Genomic DNA, 17,490 nt, shown 5'->3' with positions numbered 1-17,490 from the left:
GTCTTGTCAGAGGCGACAAACCAAAGTTTTTTCATGTTTACTAAAATACTGGAGTTGGACAGTATATAATACTTTTAAGATATTTATGAAGAACAAAACTGTGGTTATCGGTTCAAATACCACCTATAATAAGAAGCATAAACATTAAACAAGTGTCATTTAAAGTACACAAATATCAGTGTTTATTGCACGGTAGCTAAAACGCCACCACATTTAATAAAACAAAAGTTCTTCACATTTAACCAGATTAACTTTTTTTTTTTCGTTTGCACGGATACTCCACAAGATGACTATAAAAAATAATCTATTTGCAACTGAAGTATAGTAATAAAGGCGGTGACAAAATGTCCAAAGTAGTAAACAAAAATCATAATCGAGCCACTAAATACTCCAGTGGAATCATATGTTACATGATTTTGTCAAATGGAAAGTGTTTCTTTTCACAAGTTAGCATGAAAAGCTGCTCACACATACATGACGACAACATGTGTGGATGTCGGAGTATTTAAGGCACATTTTTAGCTATGTTTTTAGTGCCTCATTTCTTGGTGAGTTTCTCTGAAGACATCCTGTACGAAGACAAAAATCAGTAAAAAAGTATAAAACAGAAATCCACTGCCAGCAGCCACAGTCTGTAATGTCCCTTCTGGCCACTAAGATGTGCTGTTAAATCAGCTTTATATTAGAAGATGGATGCAGTTGTTATGCAACTATCCTCCTCTATTGCTGCTCACTGATTTGCCCAGATACAGATTCATCATACATAACCACACAGTTTTTTCAATGAACTTCTCATTGATCCTTCTATTCTTATGCAGAGGAAGAGTGAATTGCCATAAGGCTCCTGTGCATGGCCTTTATTCTCATTGGGGTCTTTGTTGAACCACCACAGACTGATGGTCAGAGAAGGTGGGCGTTTAAGTCGTACTTCTCGCAGAACTTGTCTGTGATCGGGATGCAGGTGAGGTACTCGCACCAGTCACACTTTATGGGATACACGTAAAAGAGGACGGCCAGAGTTGAGAGCAGGCCCAAGAAGATCAGCAGGAAGACACAGATCTGGACTCGCTTTCGGTACATATCAGAGGGCGCGAAGCTGGGAAGAGGGAGAGATTTTAACAGTTACAAACGCCGATCTGAGCTGCGTCAGGTGCTGCAAGGATCTGATGTCTTCATCTACCTGATATATGGCAGGAAGGCAAAGGAGAGGAAGAACCCCGACACAAAACCACAGATGTGGGCAAAGTTGTCGATCCAAGGGAGCAGACCGAAGGAGAAGAAGAAGATAGAGATGGCCAGCAATTTAGCAAATGCCCACCATGGTCGTTCCAGGATCTGCCAGCTCTGAAACAGCTCCACAAACAGACAGGCCATGATGCCGAACTGGCTACCTGCAGGACCCACCTGGAGGAGGAGGTTGGGCAAAAGCATTAGAAAGATCCAGCAGGTTAAATCTGTCTTTTAATTGATCTTTAATCATTTAAAAGTGATTATGTACATAGAGATGACTTGTACCTCTGCCCTGTATGGTAGAAAGATAGCAGAGGCCAGGTTGCCAGTGATGCCACTTAACATGTAAATGATGGAGATCCTCAGCCAGCCAGCTAGCTTCTCGATGTCCCTCAGCACCGCCATCTGGAACAACACAGACACAAGGCAGTGCAGGATCCTGCAGACACACACACACACACACACACACACACACACACACACACAAGACAGGGGGTTACAGACCCAAATCTCAGTTTCATTCCAAAATATACAGTTCAGTTTTATTGCTGCTATAAATTGTACAATCAAAAAGAGATTTAGGTCACCCTGCGTGAAGAAAGAGGGACAGCCATAGCCGAGAGAACTGGTCTGGGATCTCCGGGTTGAGGAACGGCAGTAAACCACACACATCATCCATGCAGGCCACCTAAGAGAGAGAGGGAGAGTTAGATGAATAGCAGTCACGACTTGTAAGAGTGCATGAGTGAGTGGCGCACCAGGAACAGGACTGTGTCAAACAACCAGGCTCCAGTGGCGCAATTGGTCAGCGCGCGGTACTTATAAGACAGTCCCTTGCAGAGCAATGCCGAGGTTGTGAGTTCAAGCCTCACCTGGAGCAGTAGCATCTAAATTTATAATATCATGGTTCTTATCTAATGGATATCTGTAGAAGTTTACATCCTACCTGCGAACAAAGAGTGGCTTCCTCATGGAAGTAGCCGTGCATGAAGTCACAGTACTCTCTGGAAGTGATTTCACATCTACAAAAAAAAAAGAAAGTGCACTTCAGCTAAATGTGAACAAATTGCTCAGATAAACTTAAAACATGTATTGATCCTTACCGTCCTTTCGTGCCAATGCAGCAGGGTCGGCCTGTGATGGTGCAGTCTATGTGGGGAAGGTTTGTGTGGTTCCCAGAGTTGTACCTTGTGCAAATCTACAGATCAGAACCACAGGGAAGGTTTGTAACACCATGCTTTCACTATGGTAACGTCATGGCTGTGAACTCCAGAACTTCTGCAGATTTTCTCAGTGACATGCTCACTATCAACATCCATCTTGAATCCCTGCTGTGCTGTGAGGTCTCTCTAGCCACTGAAAGACTTTTTATTTTTAATCTTGTCTTAGCTCTTGTTCTGTCACCTTTAGTTTTTCTTTTTCTTTTTTCCTCCAATAATGTCTAATCGCATTCTTTGCTGAAACAGCCGCGATGCATAATAAAAGTAGTCGGTGAATTGATACCCACTTGTTAGCATGTTACGCAACGCATAAAGGTAAACTTGGCTGCAACGTAACAGGAAAAGAAAGTTGTAGTGTGGTTTGGGATGCTGCTGGTCGACTACACCTTCAGAAATCCACATCATAGATGTCACTGTGCCATCAAACAAGTTCAGAGCGCACTTTTAAGGTAAAAAAGAGAATGTTATTTTAAATAAAAGTTTTAAATTCAATTATATTATTTTCTTTCTTACTGAGCCTTAAGAAACACATCGATCATTTTAATAAGTTATAGGTAACAATGATGTATGTGACAAATTTGATCCTCAAGCCAACCTTTGACAAAGCTATAAATATATATAAATATATATTAATTTATTGATTCAAGTTATGGTGAATATCTGAAGTTTTAAACAGTAAACATGCTACTGTACTTACTGGCCACTGTGTGATGTCATCTGCCCACTCATGAGGGGAAACTGAGGCCGGCTCTTGACAAATTCTAAAAATATCAAATAAAACATGAATTAATCAGTTAAATTAAATTAAATGCAAGCTTACATGATATACAATTATGTATGTTTAATTATACACATGATCAAGTAAGCAGGATGTCTACTATTGCACCAAATTATTGGTAATAAACTAACAACAAGGGGTTTTTCAAAGAAGCACACAATACCCATACGCTACCTTGGGTCCTGATGGCAGACTGAGCCATGGTGGCGTGGTTTTCCATTTAAAGATGGAGCACTGGGATGCTGAGGCCACTTAACCCACACTGCCAAGGTACTCTGCAGTAGAAAAAACACCTTATGATGTTACATTTAACATAAACTGCAAGTGTTCAGCAGCATAATCTGATTAAAACTTATTTATTTTTCAAGATGATGTGACAGTTTTATTTAAATAAAAAATAAGTAGCCACAAATAAACAAGAAAACCCATAAGAAGGTGTCACTGACCGAACACTCCTCTTGTAATGTCTGCAGGCAGCCGGAGCGATCGTTTCTCACACAGCAGCCTGATTCTCTCTCCCTTGATTTCTTCTCCTGAATGAGTTTGTGGATCTCCTCGTCTTGACGCATACAAGGGGAAAACTTGGCACCGAGGTGAATCAATGCTTCCTGGAGAAGCAAACAACAGTACCATATATATATATATATATATATATATATATATATATATATATATATATATATATATATATATATATATATATATATATATATATATATATACATATATATATATATATATATATATAACCATTTCAAATTCTTAATTCTAAGCTATGAAGCATTTTCTATATTTCCAAATGTGTTGTTACAATTTTACCATTTTATGTCTTACATTTGGTTATTCTTTTCTTTATAATTCATTAACCTCAACCACATGTCTGTGAAACTTATCCTGTTCCTTGACCATATAAATTCAACTTTAGCCATTTGCTAACAGTTAATCACTTTAATAAACCATCTCTTTATATGATTAGGTAATTTTTTGTTCAGTTGTCATCAGGTTACTGTATTTTATTGATAAAAATGACATTTTTCCATTTTCCAGTTGTACCGCAAGTCTTCAAAAAAAATCCATCTTTGGAAACTTGGAAGTTGGAAACTTTAATGACAAGCCACTGAGCTAGATACTTAAAGAAAGTAATCAACAAATAAAAGATGGTATGAAAGACTGAAAATACTCACAGAACTAGGGCCCACCCAGAAGTTCTGTTGTTGTACAAACTTAACATTTTCATAAACTCCCTTATTCCTCAAAACCTCAAGAAAGAAAAAGACAAAACATCAAAACATTTAAAATATTTTTCTCACAAGTCAGTCTACACATTATTAACCCTTTTAATGAGTGAGCAGCATACTTACAGAGTCCACTGTTTCATGTTGTGTGAACCCTATGGGGGCAATACCGTAAATAGTGACGGCCAGGATAGTAATAAGCAAATGGACAAATGTGATCCAGTAAGTAAAAAAAGGCCTGAAGAGGAAAGAACGGAAAATATAAGCTTCACTTACTGGGACATCCAAAGGATGACAGTCAACAGAATAACATATCTGTCCTACCTGTGATCATCCATTTCTTCAATTTGCTTTTTGACAAAGCTGTCAATGCGTTTACGGTACGACCGATTGGTAAGACGACCGACCATTCCCAATCCGTATGGCCTCTTCTCTCGGGCAAACAGCTTCTTGACAGGAACCACAATTCTTTGTCCCCGCTGCTGATGGCTGTTGACACTCACCACTTCCTGTTTCAGACGTAGTTTAGGTTGGATCAGAGAGCCGTCTTTCACCTTTCGCCATCCTCTCTCTAAAGGCCTGGACAAAAGAGGCAGAGAAAAGCAGAGAGAACTAATACCAGCAGTACAACGTAGTTAACAATAATGTGAAGTTTCTGTCATGATGATGGGGTGAGATTGGCTTTGCTTTATGGTTTGTGGATATTAATAAAATATGAAAATAAACTCACAGCATGAGATGACTTCTCTCCAGTTTGTTCTTATCCAGCGCGCTGCCTGTAATCACGCTCTCATCCACCTGTTTGAGGTCAGCCTCTGATGGTGTCTCAAAAACCTCGTCAGCATAGCTGGACAACTCATCCTGCAGGCCATCCTGCAAGCGTGAAAATTTTAATTAAAAGAGGGACTGAAAAAAAACTAACAACAGGAAAGGGTTTTGAGTCAAAACATCAGAATCTTAGAGGAAAGCTAAAAATACAACACATCTGCAATTTAAAAGAAAATCTAGTTTCATAGATGTTCATCTAATTATTAAATCAGCAGATAATAATGCTTTATAGCTCTTTAAATTGTGATCCTGGCAGTGTGTGACAATGCAAGTCGGCCTCACTCTGGTGAAGAAGGAAGTATCCAGCTCGTCAGGGAAGTCCACAGTGTCATCTTCAAAGATACTAGGAGGCATGAAACTCCGCCTGCGACAACGCCTGGCAGTGCTTTCGCCCAGGGTTCGACCCTGACAAACACAAACACACCACTTTGTTAATCATAGACAAAGAAGAGTCAAAAGAAAAGCTGTATATATATATATATATATATATATATATATATATATATATATATATATATATATATATATATATATATATATATATATACATATATATATATACATATATATATATATATATATACAGATATATATATATACACACACACACACACACACACACACATATATATATATATATATACATATATATATATACATATATATATATATATATATATATATATATATATATATATATATATATATATATATATATATATATATATATATATATATATATATATATATATATATATATATATATATATATATACATACATACATATGTATATGTCTAGGCTAGGGTTTCTGTCAAATTCTAAAGAAAACTAGCAATGCTGTCTCAGTAAATCTGGTCATGGTGCAACATGTCACTTAAGAACACAAGTCACATGTGCAAAGCCTGACCATAAAGCAATAGCAAACTTTACAACACATAAAATTTCACATCAAATGCTGAAACAATTGCTGAAAAAAGTTTAGCCATTTACAGATATATTCTACTTGGTTATTTACTTTCACTAAATAAAAAAAAAAAAGTTAAAATAGTTTCAACACACTAAATTTGTATAGAAATAAATAAAAAAAAGTAAAAAAAATATTTTTCTTTTTTTTTTCTCAGTTGCTTAATTGAATTGTCTGTCTACTTTGAGAAATATTCCCGCATAGCAAAAAACTAAACAAAACAGAACAAAACAGAACAAGGTGCTTCAAAAACTTTTTTAAAAAGAAATAATTTCCTTTGTTATAGGCGAACACTCAAGTTTTTTTTTTTTTTCTATCACAGAAGCCGAGACATTTATCATGGGAGAGGAAAATCACAAGGCCTGTTTGACACCACACATCCTTTTTACATAGTATATAGAAGAAAGGCAGAAGGATGCAACAAGACATTGCAGTTTTGGGAGCAGCTGGTGAATTTAACATACTTATTAACATATAAATATGGTCTTTTCTATGCATTCTACCCATTCAGAAGAGTAAGATGTCTAATAGCCATTAAGCAATATACCAATAAAAGAACGTGAGATTTTATGATGGTCATCTGACTTGAGCCCAGTGTAAATTGGTGCACTGGTGGAAATTATGGATAACCCTCCTGTCCTCACATCTGAAAATATTTCACATGGTGCTTTAGTACCATTAGCAGATGAGATCTTGAGTGAACAGCCTACAATCACACCAATAGAGGTGGTGACAGACTACCTAACACATATAGTACATTTCTTAATCATAATGTGTGACGTTTACATGGCAGCAGTGGTCTGTGTGCGTTAGTGGATTAGCTCTACTCTTCTGAAATACTCTGACCTCAATCCAGAATGAAGCTGAGCATTAGCTGTGTATTACCACAGACCATCTGCTATAAAAAAAAAAACTCCCCTAGTAACCCCCATCCAACACACACGGATAGACATACACACTACTTAACATATACTGTGTTTGTCTGTAGTCAGTATAGAGTTGTCAGCGCTCTGTCCTAACATATTTGCTATAGTTTAATCCCCAAAAAGACATGCTGAGCTGATGTTTTACATAACATGCTTGCGCAAATATGAATACACACACTTTTAACATGGATTAAAGAGTGTACATCGGTCAATTTCCCAGAACAGATTATAAATGTCTTTAATACAATTGATGAGTTGCAGTTGCAGAGGAAACTAATGAGAATGGAAGTCATGCAGAGGAGACAAGGACATTTAATTGCAGGAAAATCTGTACAGGCGGTGCTTTGGAGCTTATAAAAGTAGCTTTATTGCAGCAACTGATTTAAAAGCACAGGTTTTTGCAAGGACAATACAATAATTGACTGCTTTTGGGGTTTTTTTTTCCACATGAAGTTTATAAACAAAAAAAACAAGCACCTTCATAAGCGCTGCTGCCGCCTTGAGACTCATGACAGCGACAGACTCCCGCTTCCGTCGTCGTGGCAACCGGTTGAGGGCGGAGCGGGAGCTGGAAAATGAGCAGAGGGATGCAGTGCCAGGCGTGAGAGGAGTTTGCGGGACATTGAGGCCATCCACCTCTTCCCCCGTACGGAAGGTTCGACCACGAGCAAGGGGGTCTACAATCTGTGCATAGATATACACAAAGACACACGGGAAAAGCGTTCTTTCATTCTACATAAAAGAGAAAACAACACTGAAAAGCAGCAACAAAACACATCCAAGCAAGGTTTATACTGATGTAGTAGTGTGGTGTTTTCCTTCACTGACATAAGACTAAAAGCCTAAGTCTCAGAGTATATTTTTCTAAATCATATGTTGTCATATTTTGTCTTTAAGGATTCCCAACCTCGACTCTGTTGGTGATAAATATGATGTGTTTCACATCAATACCATCACGTGAAGGAGAAAATGTCTCAACTATTAGTGAGGTGTTTCAAGGTTGTTCTGTTGAAGTTCACTGTTTTTCCCTGGTGAAAACTTGGCTTTTAAAAGCAGATTATTCATATATACAGAAATGTTAGTAATTCATTAGCATGTAAAAGAAAATAAAGGTAAAATTTAAGCTTTTGAAGCTGTAAGATTGTATTTAGTCCCTGTCTAAATCCTAACTAATATCCATCTCTCCATCCATCCATACCTGCATTTTCCAACCCAGTCTTTTGCAGCAGCTACTAAGTGAGAGGTACAACCTGGACAGGTCGCCTGTCCACCACAGACTTCCTACTTTACTAATGAATAATTAAAAGTGTGCGACTTACATGAACCTACATGGATATAGATAATAGATGGATGGCAAAGTGAGCTAGCTTGCTTGTGATCCTGCGAAAACTTTGTTTTGTTAATGCAAACTATTTTAATAAATTGTTCAACAGTAACAGTAATACTGACTGGTAACTGTGATGTGTCGCATGTATAGAGCATTTTTATATGAACGTTAAATAAGGCAAGTAAAAAAAAAGTATTAGTTTTCACCAAAACATCAGACCAACCCAAGGCAAAAGTGTCAAAGCAAAGAAGTAAAGCAAGCACCAAAATATAGATAGGAAATGAAAATAAAGGGAAAAGCCGAAGGAGAAAAATAGGAAAGGTGAATGATTGTCTGCATCCATTCCTCTTCTCTGCTCCTGTGGTGCAGGCCTACCCTCTGCATGCCATAGTGTTGGTAGTGACTGGGATGGTGGGGTGGGAGGTAGAGGGGAGGAGGGGTCTCAGTGCTGGCCAGGGAGAGATTGTCCTGGCTGTGTAGCTCCATCTCCCTCATCACCTGTGCCTTCAGACCACCATACAGTTGGCTGCAGTGCTGCAAGCTCCTCCTCCTCCATCGTTGGGTGCTGTCGCTGTCTTTGCTCACTCCAAACCAGTCTGCCGTACCCCTGGAAAAAGGGACGAGTCTCATTAGTATAATTATTAGGATTATAATATTGCTAACATAACATCAGGTTGTTGGGTAATAAAGTTTTTAAAAATAAAATCAACAAAGTGGTGGACATGTTTACTGGTTGTCAAGTAGGTTTTCTTCTTAGGCTTTTCACTGAGTAAAAGCAGCATCAGACTAATCCTTCACCTCAGTGTCTGCTTTCATTGCTCATGATTTACATATCTTCCTACATTTTACAAAGATGTATGCTCTAAAATGTGATTACATAATGATAAAGCAATAATCAAGTAGACCAGCAGAATTACAATAAAAATGGTTAGTCCTCTTTTTTTTTTTTTTCAATTTTGCTATAGCCTATGAAAGGAAGGGGGCTGGGCAGCTGTATTCATCGTAGATTGCAATCTGCAACCTTATCTCCAGATGCCACTAATTCCTACACAGCAGTCCTTGAACTGCAGCCACCCTTCTGGCAGATAAAGTTATTTCACAGAGAATGAGGATTAGATACAGGGTCAAAAATTGTATAGCTGAGGGTGAGATGATTAAGCAAAGGTCTTTATTGTATTTTCCTCTCTCCATTATCCATTTTATCTGGTGTTTTATTTTCTTCCATGTGTACATGTTTGACTGATTGCTAACCCAGCGTACAGAGTCCAGCTGACAGATGAACCTATCTGGAGGAGGAGGTCAAATTTGGGGAGGCTGTTTAGAGAGCAGAACGTTCTGTGATAAACCCCAGCTGGGGGAGCCTTTTAAGGCTGAGTAGAGGTAGTGCAGTCCCAATTGTTGTTCCTCCACAGAGGAATGTTTAAGAAGGACAACACAAGTTTAGAGAGGAAAAAAACAGGACTTGGACCGATTCTTAAGCAGTGGAGAAAAGCATGTAAACAGACTGGAAAGAGACAGAAATAAGCAGCAGAGGAAAGATGGGTCTCATTTATAGTTAGAAAAATATTTGCCTCTTTAAATATTACAAAGGCTGAAGATTCCCATGAGACTGATTCAGGCCACATGTGTTTGTCTAGATGGGTAGTTATTTCTGTAATTTATGCTTGTCCCCTGACAAGAATCCACCCATACATAACATCAATAAAACAGTTGTGACTGCTTATTGACAGCACAGAATCAGAGTCAAATCACTTAACCTGCATGTCCTCCAGGTAAGGCAGGTACACACAAAACAGCAACAGGATTCTCTGCAATTATTGGGTTACACAAAGACTAGAAGACTGAGGGCCAAAGTTTGGTATAATCTAAACAAATACTGAGATACAGAAGAAAAGAAAAGTGTAAGAACTCAATTAGTCTCTCATTTTATGATTGGACGCATCAAATAAAGTCTAAAGTGACATTAAAAGGTGAGATTATTTACAAGTTTACCTGTGGTGACATACTGCCATTCACTATAAAACCAGCAATTTAGCTAAACGTCCACCTTCCACTAAGAGCAGGGACGGGTCTAGAAAATTTCTCACCAGGGGATAGCAGGGACACAAACCAGGAAAAGTCATGAACATGTAAATGAGATGTTAAAATTAAAAAGATCTTGTGTATAGGTATTAATTAACCGATTATTTCATCTAAAGTGCTCAAAGAATTGTTTAATTAGATTAAGAAAGAAATAAGCTTTAATAGTAATCAGGAAAAATGAGCAAAATCACAAGTTTTAGCATTGTTTCTTCTGTGTTTTTGACCAATTAACTTTGCTATCACCACATCAGGCGATGTTATGACTTTTAAATGATCTTGATACAATGTTATAAGTTTAGACAAAAACGATCACCCATATAAGCATTTGATTAACGATGCGGTAGAACACGCTGCATTAAGATTAAAACATGGTAGTATAGATTTACATCATATATGTGCACATAACATGCTGCATTCACTTGCAGTGAGGTCAAACCAGATAAAGGTCACATTACATCAAATATTTGTAATAACCAATTCACCGTGTTTGGGGTGGCATCTAGGGGTGAGATTTTAGGGGAGCACCCCAGTGAAGAAATATTCTGCAGATTTATCCCCTGCTGTCTTTAAATTATTGTTTACTTTATGTCAGCCATTTTCTGTATAGTTTTTGTTTTCCTTTATCACACAACTTTGTGTAACTTACAAAAAGTACCTGCTGGATTAACAGTGCTTTGAACTGAAATATGAAGACTAATATTGTACTTTTTGCTAGCTATATTCACATATTTTTTTTACAATATTAGCAAGATAAATTGCTTTCAGTGCATTTAAATAAAATGAATCATTAAATATTCTGTAAAACAATCAAAGAAAATTTGGTAACAACTTCTGAGTGCAAGCTAACAAGTTGGCTAACGAGTTAGCTTGCACTAAGAAGTCTAATATGAAGCGAAAAAAAAACTACAATGGTAAACTCTGTTCTGCTGCGCAATTTTCTTTATATTTGATTTTTTTTATCTACATGTAATCAAATTAATTTACTTTTGTCAAACATAGAAAGAACTCTCACTTTTAAATTACCTTAAATTGGACTCTTCATACGCTTATTTCAAGGAATATTTCAGTGTATTCTAGTTGTTATGAACTGCAGGGATCACTAGTCCATCACAAGGTCAACACGGAGATGCAGAGTTCAACATAAAAGGCTAAAAACTAATTAAAAACTGTGTGCTAAATCCTGCATCTTACATTAATCCAAGATAAACAACACTTAACAACATGTCTATTTATGGAATTTATGTTAAGCCTGTTTTTTCTCTCTCTTTGTTTGCCATAAAACACTCACCTGTCCTGATAGCTCCAGGAGGGATTCAGAGTCTTGGTCATACCTGACTGGAGACTGGACTTTGATGCTGAGTCACCTCCATGACCAGCATCACTAACACGATAACCCCATTTACACTCTGTCCCACGTTAAACCCTGATCTGCTGGATGCAAACTTATCCTTCACAAATTACAAATACAGAGATCCGTAAGGGATTTCCTGGTTTCCAGGCCAGCAGTACCTTGCTGTTACGCAAAAGAGAAGGATCAACACATGTCCATCCACATTCTGTCAAACAGCTCTCACCAGCTTAGAGAGGTGCTGGTTAATAAGTTGAAAATCCGGCTCTGATCTCCCCAGTCAGACAGAAATCTGACTGCCATGGTGAACATCCTGATGTAAAACAAGATCCGCAGGGGATTCCAGGTTTTTTGAGCTGGACTTGCTCAATGAAAGCAAAAAGAAAGGAAAGATCTTACATTTCCTGTACTCATTGTCACCCGAATGTAACAGAGGTTTCCAAAAAGCTGTGCTTTGTGTGGGAGAGCATGTGAACGTGTCAGTAGTTGGCAGGTTTCCAGGTGTCCCTCCTCAAGAGTTTTAGCAAAAAAAAAGATGTGTACTCCGGTCTGGTCCTCATCAAAATGAATACGCCTCCGCCTCTAACCCAAGGCCCCAACAATCACTGTCAATGAAATCCTTTCCTCTGAGTCTGTGTGTCTTCTCACATTGTTTTGCAGGACTGTGTGTAAACAGAGAGATGAGCACGCCAAAGGAAATAGGAATTTATAAGGAGAAGAAAGATCCTTATACACATCAGGAGGGTGGAGAATTAGAGGAGACATGCCTGGACATGACACAAGCACACATACATACACAGGCACTTGGGTAGCCACAAAGCTCATATTTTTAAACCCCTCCTCAGTTACCAGTTCAGATACTCACATTAGAAACAAGAGGTCAGACTGAGCCTTTTAATGTCTAACACCTATAATTATGAGCATCGGTGTGACTACATGATAAATCATTAGATGTTCAAATCTGTGACTGGTGCTGTCAAAGTGAATAGTTCCTTCACACGATAAATGACTCATGAGTCATGTTTCTCTTGTCCTCCACATCAACAAACATCAGGGTGTCCTCCAAGATACACTGCAAATCATACACAGAGGCCCACATTTTGTTTGAACAGTAAAGATTTATCCTGCACTCATGAGCTCTCTTGTGAAGACGGTGCATCAGGTAGAGTCTATAAGTCACATGCACACACATAAACTCTCCCCTAGTCAAATTAAATTCTGTCACAAATGGTAAATGTACATTCTGTTTCTAATACAAGCTGATAAATCCAAACATGATAAAGTTGAGTGTATCCAGGTTTTAGCTTTGGCTTCTTGTTCTAACGTTTACGTTTACTTTAATACAGTGAGTTGCTCTGATGTGGCATGAGGCACACACACAGTCTGTATGAGTAATTATGTTATTTTGTCTGCTTAAGACCATGTGGTCCAGAATGCCACCTGGATAACATGAATACACTTAATGCATTCTTTATGTGTCATAGAAAAAGTTACACAGCTGGGCTTAAAACACCAAAACACACAATGACTAAAAGGTCTTGTATAAAAACAGGCTTTTGATTTTTTTGTAAAACAAAATGACAGATTAGGGAACAAGAGCTTAGACATGGTCATTTATAAAATAGAAAAACAAAGACTTTCTGCAATATAGGGTTGAATTTTCACCATAAACTGTATATAAAAAGATGAATGGATTATCGCCATCTTTGCAGCGTCATGTGTGTCGTCTCTCCAGGAAAATACAAAAATGTGCAAAGAGGTGGAGCTGAGAGGGGGGGCTGTAAATGTGGGGGTGGATGATTGACATTGAGCGAATTCCGACCTGCATGTAGCAAAGAGCTATCCAAGCTAACCCAGAGCTAACAGGAGCTAACCAGCTAACGGAGGTAAGTGGGCTAAAGCTAAGTTACGTTGCTACAACCCGCGGTTGTTCTACGTTCTTACTTGAAGCGGAAGATCAGGTACCTGTCAATCAAAAGGACACGCCCCTAAATATGCTGAATTTCTAGATTATATTTATTTAAATGGGCGAGTTAGAAAAAGATTCACTCCCCCCACAGTTGTCATGAAGGTAAACTTGACCTATTAAACCTAAAAGGGTTTTTTGTACCAGGCTGTAAACAGGTTTATTGCTGCTGTGAAGTTGGCCTTTTTAACATGGGAGTCTACAGGGATTTGCTCTGTTTTGGATGAGGGGGAAGCTGAAATTTTTGGCACTTGCGCATAGGCTTCACTTTTAACCGCCTGAGGTTGCTGCTTGATTTTAACCTAAAACTAATTTTTCCCTGTATCTAACTAAGTAGTTTTGTTGCCTAAACCCAACTAAACGGCAGCAGAAAGAGATAAAGAAATAGATAGGACTCTTACTCCATTTCTTCACACATTTTACAGGTAATGTTACAGGTATCTCTTGAAAAAGTACTTAATTAAAGGTAAATTATTCCTCTTTTTATTCCTCTTAAGCTTTACAATCTCCACGAGAAGCGAGGACTTTTTCCTTGTTCTCGGGGCTTCGAGAAGAAAATGACGTCATTTTGTTTTCGTGGATGTGTTTGAAGACAGTTCTCGACACATCGGGCTGGCAGAACTTTTTTCTTGCAGGGCTCCGAGAAGTATCGTGTGATTGGTCGGACATTTCAGGTGGGCGTTGTTAACACAGGAAAAACATGAAGCGGAGTTGCTGTTTCCGTGTTTTTACTGTTTCAGGTAAAACGGATTGTTTTGATCGAGGTGGTGAGAAAGTACGGAAATTTTTACATGTGGCAGTAAAACACTCGGACCCAGCCGAGTGCACAACCTGCCCTGCCGCGGACGAAGTTGCTCGTTAAATATGAAACTAGAAAAGCATTCGGAAAGCGGAAAACTCCGCCAAGAACAATGTTAAAGAATCCTTTTAAGACATTCCTGTATCCAAACGCTGATCTGGATCCCCACCAAAATTTAAGCAGTTCTTCATTTTCACATTTCTAACAACTCTTGAAATTTTTATAAAAATCTGTCCGTAACCTTTTGAGTTATCTTGAGCACAAAGAGGCGGGGAAAAACATAAATTCCTCGGCGGAGGTAACAACCAGGTTCATTGCACATAAAAGCAGACATTCCCCCCCCCTCCCCCCCACGTGCTTCTCGTGGAGGATGTATGGACCTGACAAACAAGAAGTTTTTTTCTTGTTCTTGCAGCCTCGAGAGCAAGAACTCAGTTCTTGCTTCTCGTGGAGTATGTAACAAGCTTTATTCTTTGTTTTTTTGTGGGCCATAAACCAAACATGGTTTCACCCATATCAGAGAATTCCAACTCTCCACGAACGACTTAAGCACAAACTCACCTACAACTGAGCCATTTAAGCCAAACAACAGTTTTACCATATACTGATGGTAAAATTAGGAGTGACAGCCCCAGACTGTCACACATGTATTTAGAACAGTTTAGCTATCCATCCTTTTTGTACCTGATGATCTGTTTGGGTATGGATGAACGCCGTCTGGACAGTATTTTTGGGACACAGGACCGCCTTCGGCTGGTTGACACCCTTCTTAGGCCCCTCTGGCCTTTTGGGGGAACTGTGTTGACACGGTCAAAGTGCACCCTTTTCTCACTTCACACACAATAAAATAAGGGGCAGGCAAAGAGGCAGGGTGGAAAAGAAGGCAGTAAACAAGGCAAAATCAAAAAGGGGAGAAAAAAATATACAACAGCGAGATTAATTAGGGTTAAATCAGAAAGGAGAAAGAATGAAATAGCTTTGTTAAAAATTTACAGGTGTATGTTGACAGATTCATAAGAAATATAAGGTGAACATGCAGAGTTAATTCAAATAGCAGCTGGAGAAAATGCACATATATAAGAAGCAGAAAGTATTTCATGAAACTGTGCTGTGTTTAAATGTAACTAACCTCTTGATGGACTGGGTAAAGGAGGGTAACCCTTCCAAAGGAGGTTTGAGGTAGTTGTTGGAAGTTTCCAAGGCGGCGATGCAGGTCTGTGGATTTTCCCCTGGCATGCTAACACTGCGCACCCGCTTCACTGGCTACAACACACACAAATGCATAGAAGTGACTTTCAATGGCATCTTTTTCTTCTCTCTGTCGTGATTATAAGAACTTAATGCTGCAACCCAAGTCTACTTTTGTGTCTTACCTGTGGGAGCGAGGGTGTGTCATCTGGCGTCAGCTGGATGGTTGGGATGTCCAGTTTGAGCCATGGTGGCTTTTTCCTCTGGAGGCTGCTGTTCCTGCTGCCCATCTCATCCATGCTCGTTACCTTCCGCGAAGCCTGCCAGCTGAACAAAACAAACCAAAAACGGGTTTGTGCTGTGTGCAACGAACATTTCTCAGACAGCAATATACAAAAACCAAAAGTGACCTGATTTGTTGTGTAATCACAGACAGAATGGACATATGTTCAACATTAATCCATTCTCCCCATGCTGTGAGCTCAAGCAGATAAAGAGGCAAATGTCTAAGTAAAGATGAAGCTTAATCCAAATATTTAAGGTCATTAGTTTGCCAACACCCCAAAGATCCTTTGCCCAAATCCTCTATTACAAAGCATCTGCAGATTAAATATAAGTGTATCAGGCTACATCAATTCAGTGACCAAGGATCCAAGTGAAAAACATTAATGAAACATCAATACAATAATCATTTGTGAAATGCACTTAAAATTTCTTTTAAAATTTAAAATTGTTTTTTTTTATAGCAATGTATTCTTTCACTTTTCTTTTATTAAAATTGTCTGGCACCACAACAGCACAAAGAAGGTCCAACTGCCTTGTGCTGAACAAATTTGCTCTTTCAAGGGAAGATAAATGGAGGATGTAATGCTCTGGTTTATACGTTATTATTCTTCTTTATTGAGGATATTATTAAATTACATTTTGATGCTTGAGAGGAAAAAACAAGCCTAAGGAATAGTGAGGAAGAGAGTGAGGAGAAGAAAAACAGACATAGACACTAAAGGCAACAGCAACACAACTGTACAACCGAAACTGAAAACCAGCTGCTAACACTTGTAGAGAAACTTTGCAGAAGCAGACTGTTGTTGAAGGCATCTATGAAGAAACCAAAAAAAAAAAAAAAAAAGCAACTGAGAAAAACATGAATAACAACAAAAATAACAGCATCAGCATTAATACTGCAGAAACTGTAGAAATTGGCATCGAACCTATGGAAGACAGTGACTGTGCGCGCATTAATTGTCAGTTTCATTTGACATTATAATGTGAAGTTTTAAGTCCGTGATCACACTATTGCTTTTCAAAGCACCTTGACAACAAACTAGATAATCTGAAGCAGTGATGACGACTTCACTCACAAGTGCAGTGGTGAAATAGCATTGACGTAGAAAGACTGTAAAACCAGAGATATGATGGTTTTCATATGAGAGGGCAAAAATGTTTACTGTATCTGAGCTCAAAAGGAAGGCGTTGCATTTCCTGCTGTATGTATGTTTTCTATCATTTCTATACAGAAAAGTGGTTGAATCAGCAGATGCTCTACTACCTTTATGTAAATATAGATTTATTCTTTTTTTTTGTATGTTTGATATGT

At 38.4% G+C, this 17,490-nt stretch overlaps 1 protein-coding gene across 1 annotated transcript; it reads right to left on the bottom strand.

The window, feature by feature from the left end:
- Positions 1-900: 900 nt before the first annotated feature.
- Positions 901-16,192, bottom strand: rhbdf1b (rhomboid 5 homolog 1b; the record flags this gene model as incomplete). The annotated part of the gene is made up of 19 exons (XM_079261358.1): positions 901-1,096; positions 1,181-1,404; positions 1,516-1,669; positions 1,818-1,918; positions 2,177-2,252; positions 2,334-2,428; positions 3,148-3,211; positions 3,403-3,503; positions 3,675-3,836; positions 4,413-4,487; positions 4,590-4,701; positions 4,788-5,042; positions 5,194-5,336; positions 5,574-5,696; positions 7,661-7,867; positions 8,886-9,117; positions 15,390-15,536; positions 15,835-15,968; positions 16,079-16,192. 19 exons carry the CDS (start codon positions 16,190-16,192, stop codon positions 901-903), a joined length of 2,715 nt encoding a protein of 904 aa, XP_079117484.1.
- Between the last annotated feature and the right edge of the window lie 1,298 nt (positions 16,193-17,490).

Source organism: Telmatherina bonti (assembly GCF_933228915.1).
Source record: "Telmatherina bonti genome assembly, chromosome: 21".
Taxonomy (NCBI): Eukaryota; Metazoa; Chordata; class Actinopteri; order Atheriniformes; family Telmatherinidae; genus Telmatherina; species Telmatherina bonti.
Note: the sequence above shows the minus strand (reverse complement) of the source record. Positions and strands in the feature narration are given on the sequence as shown.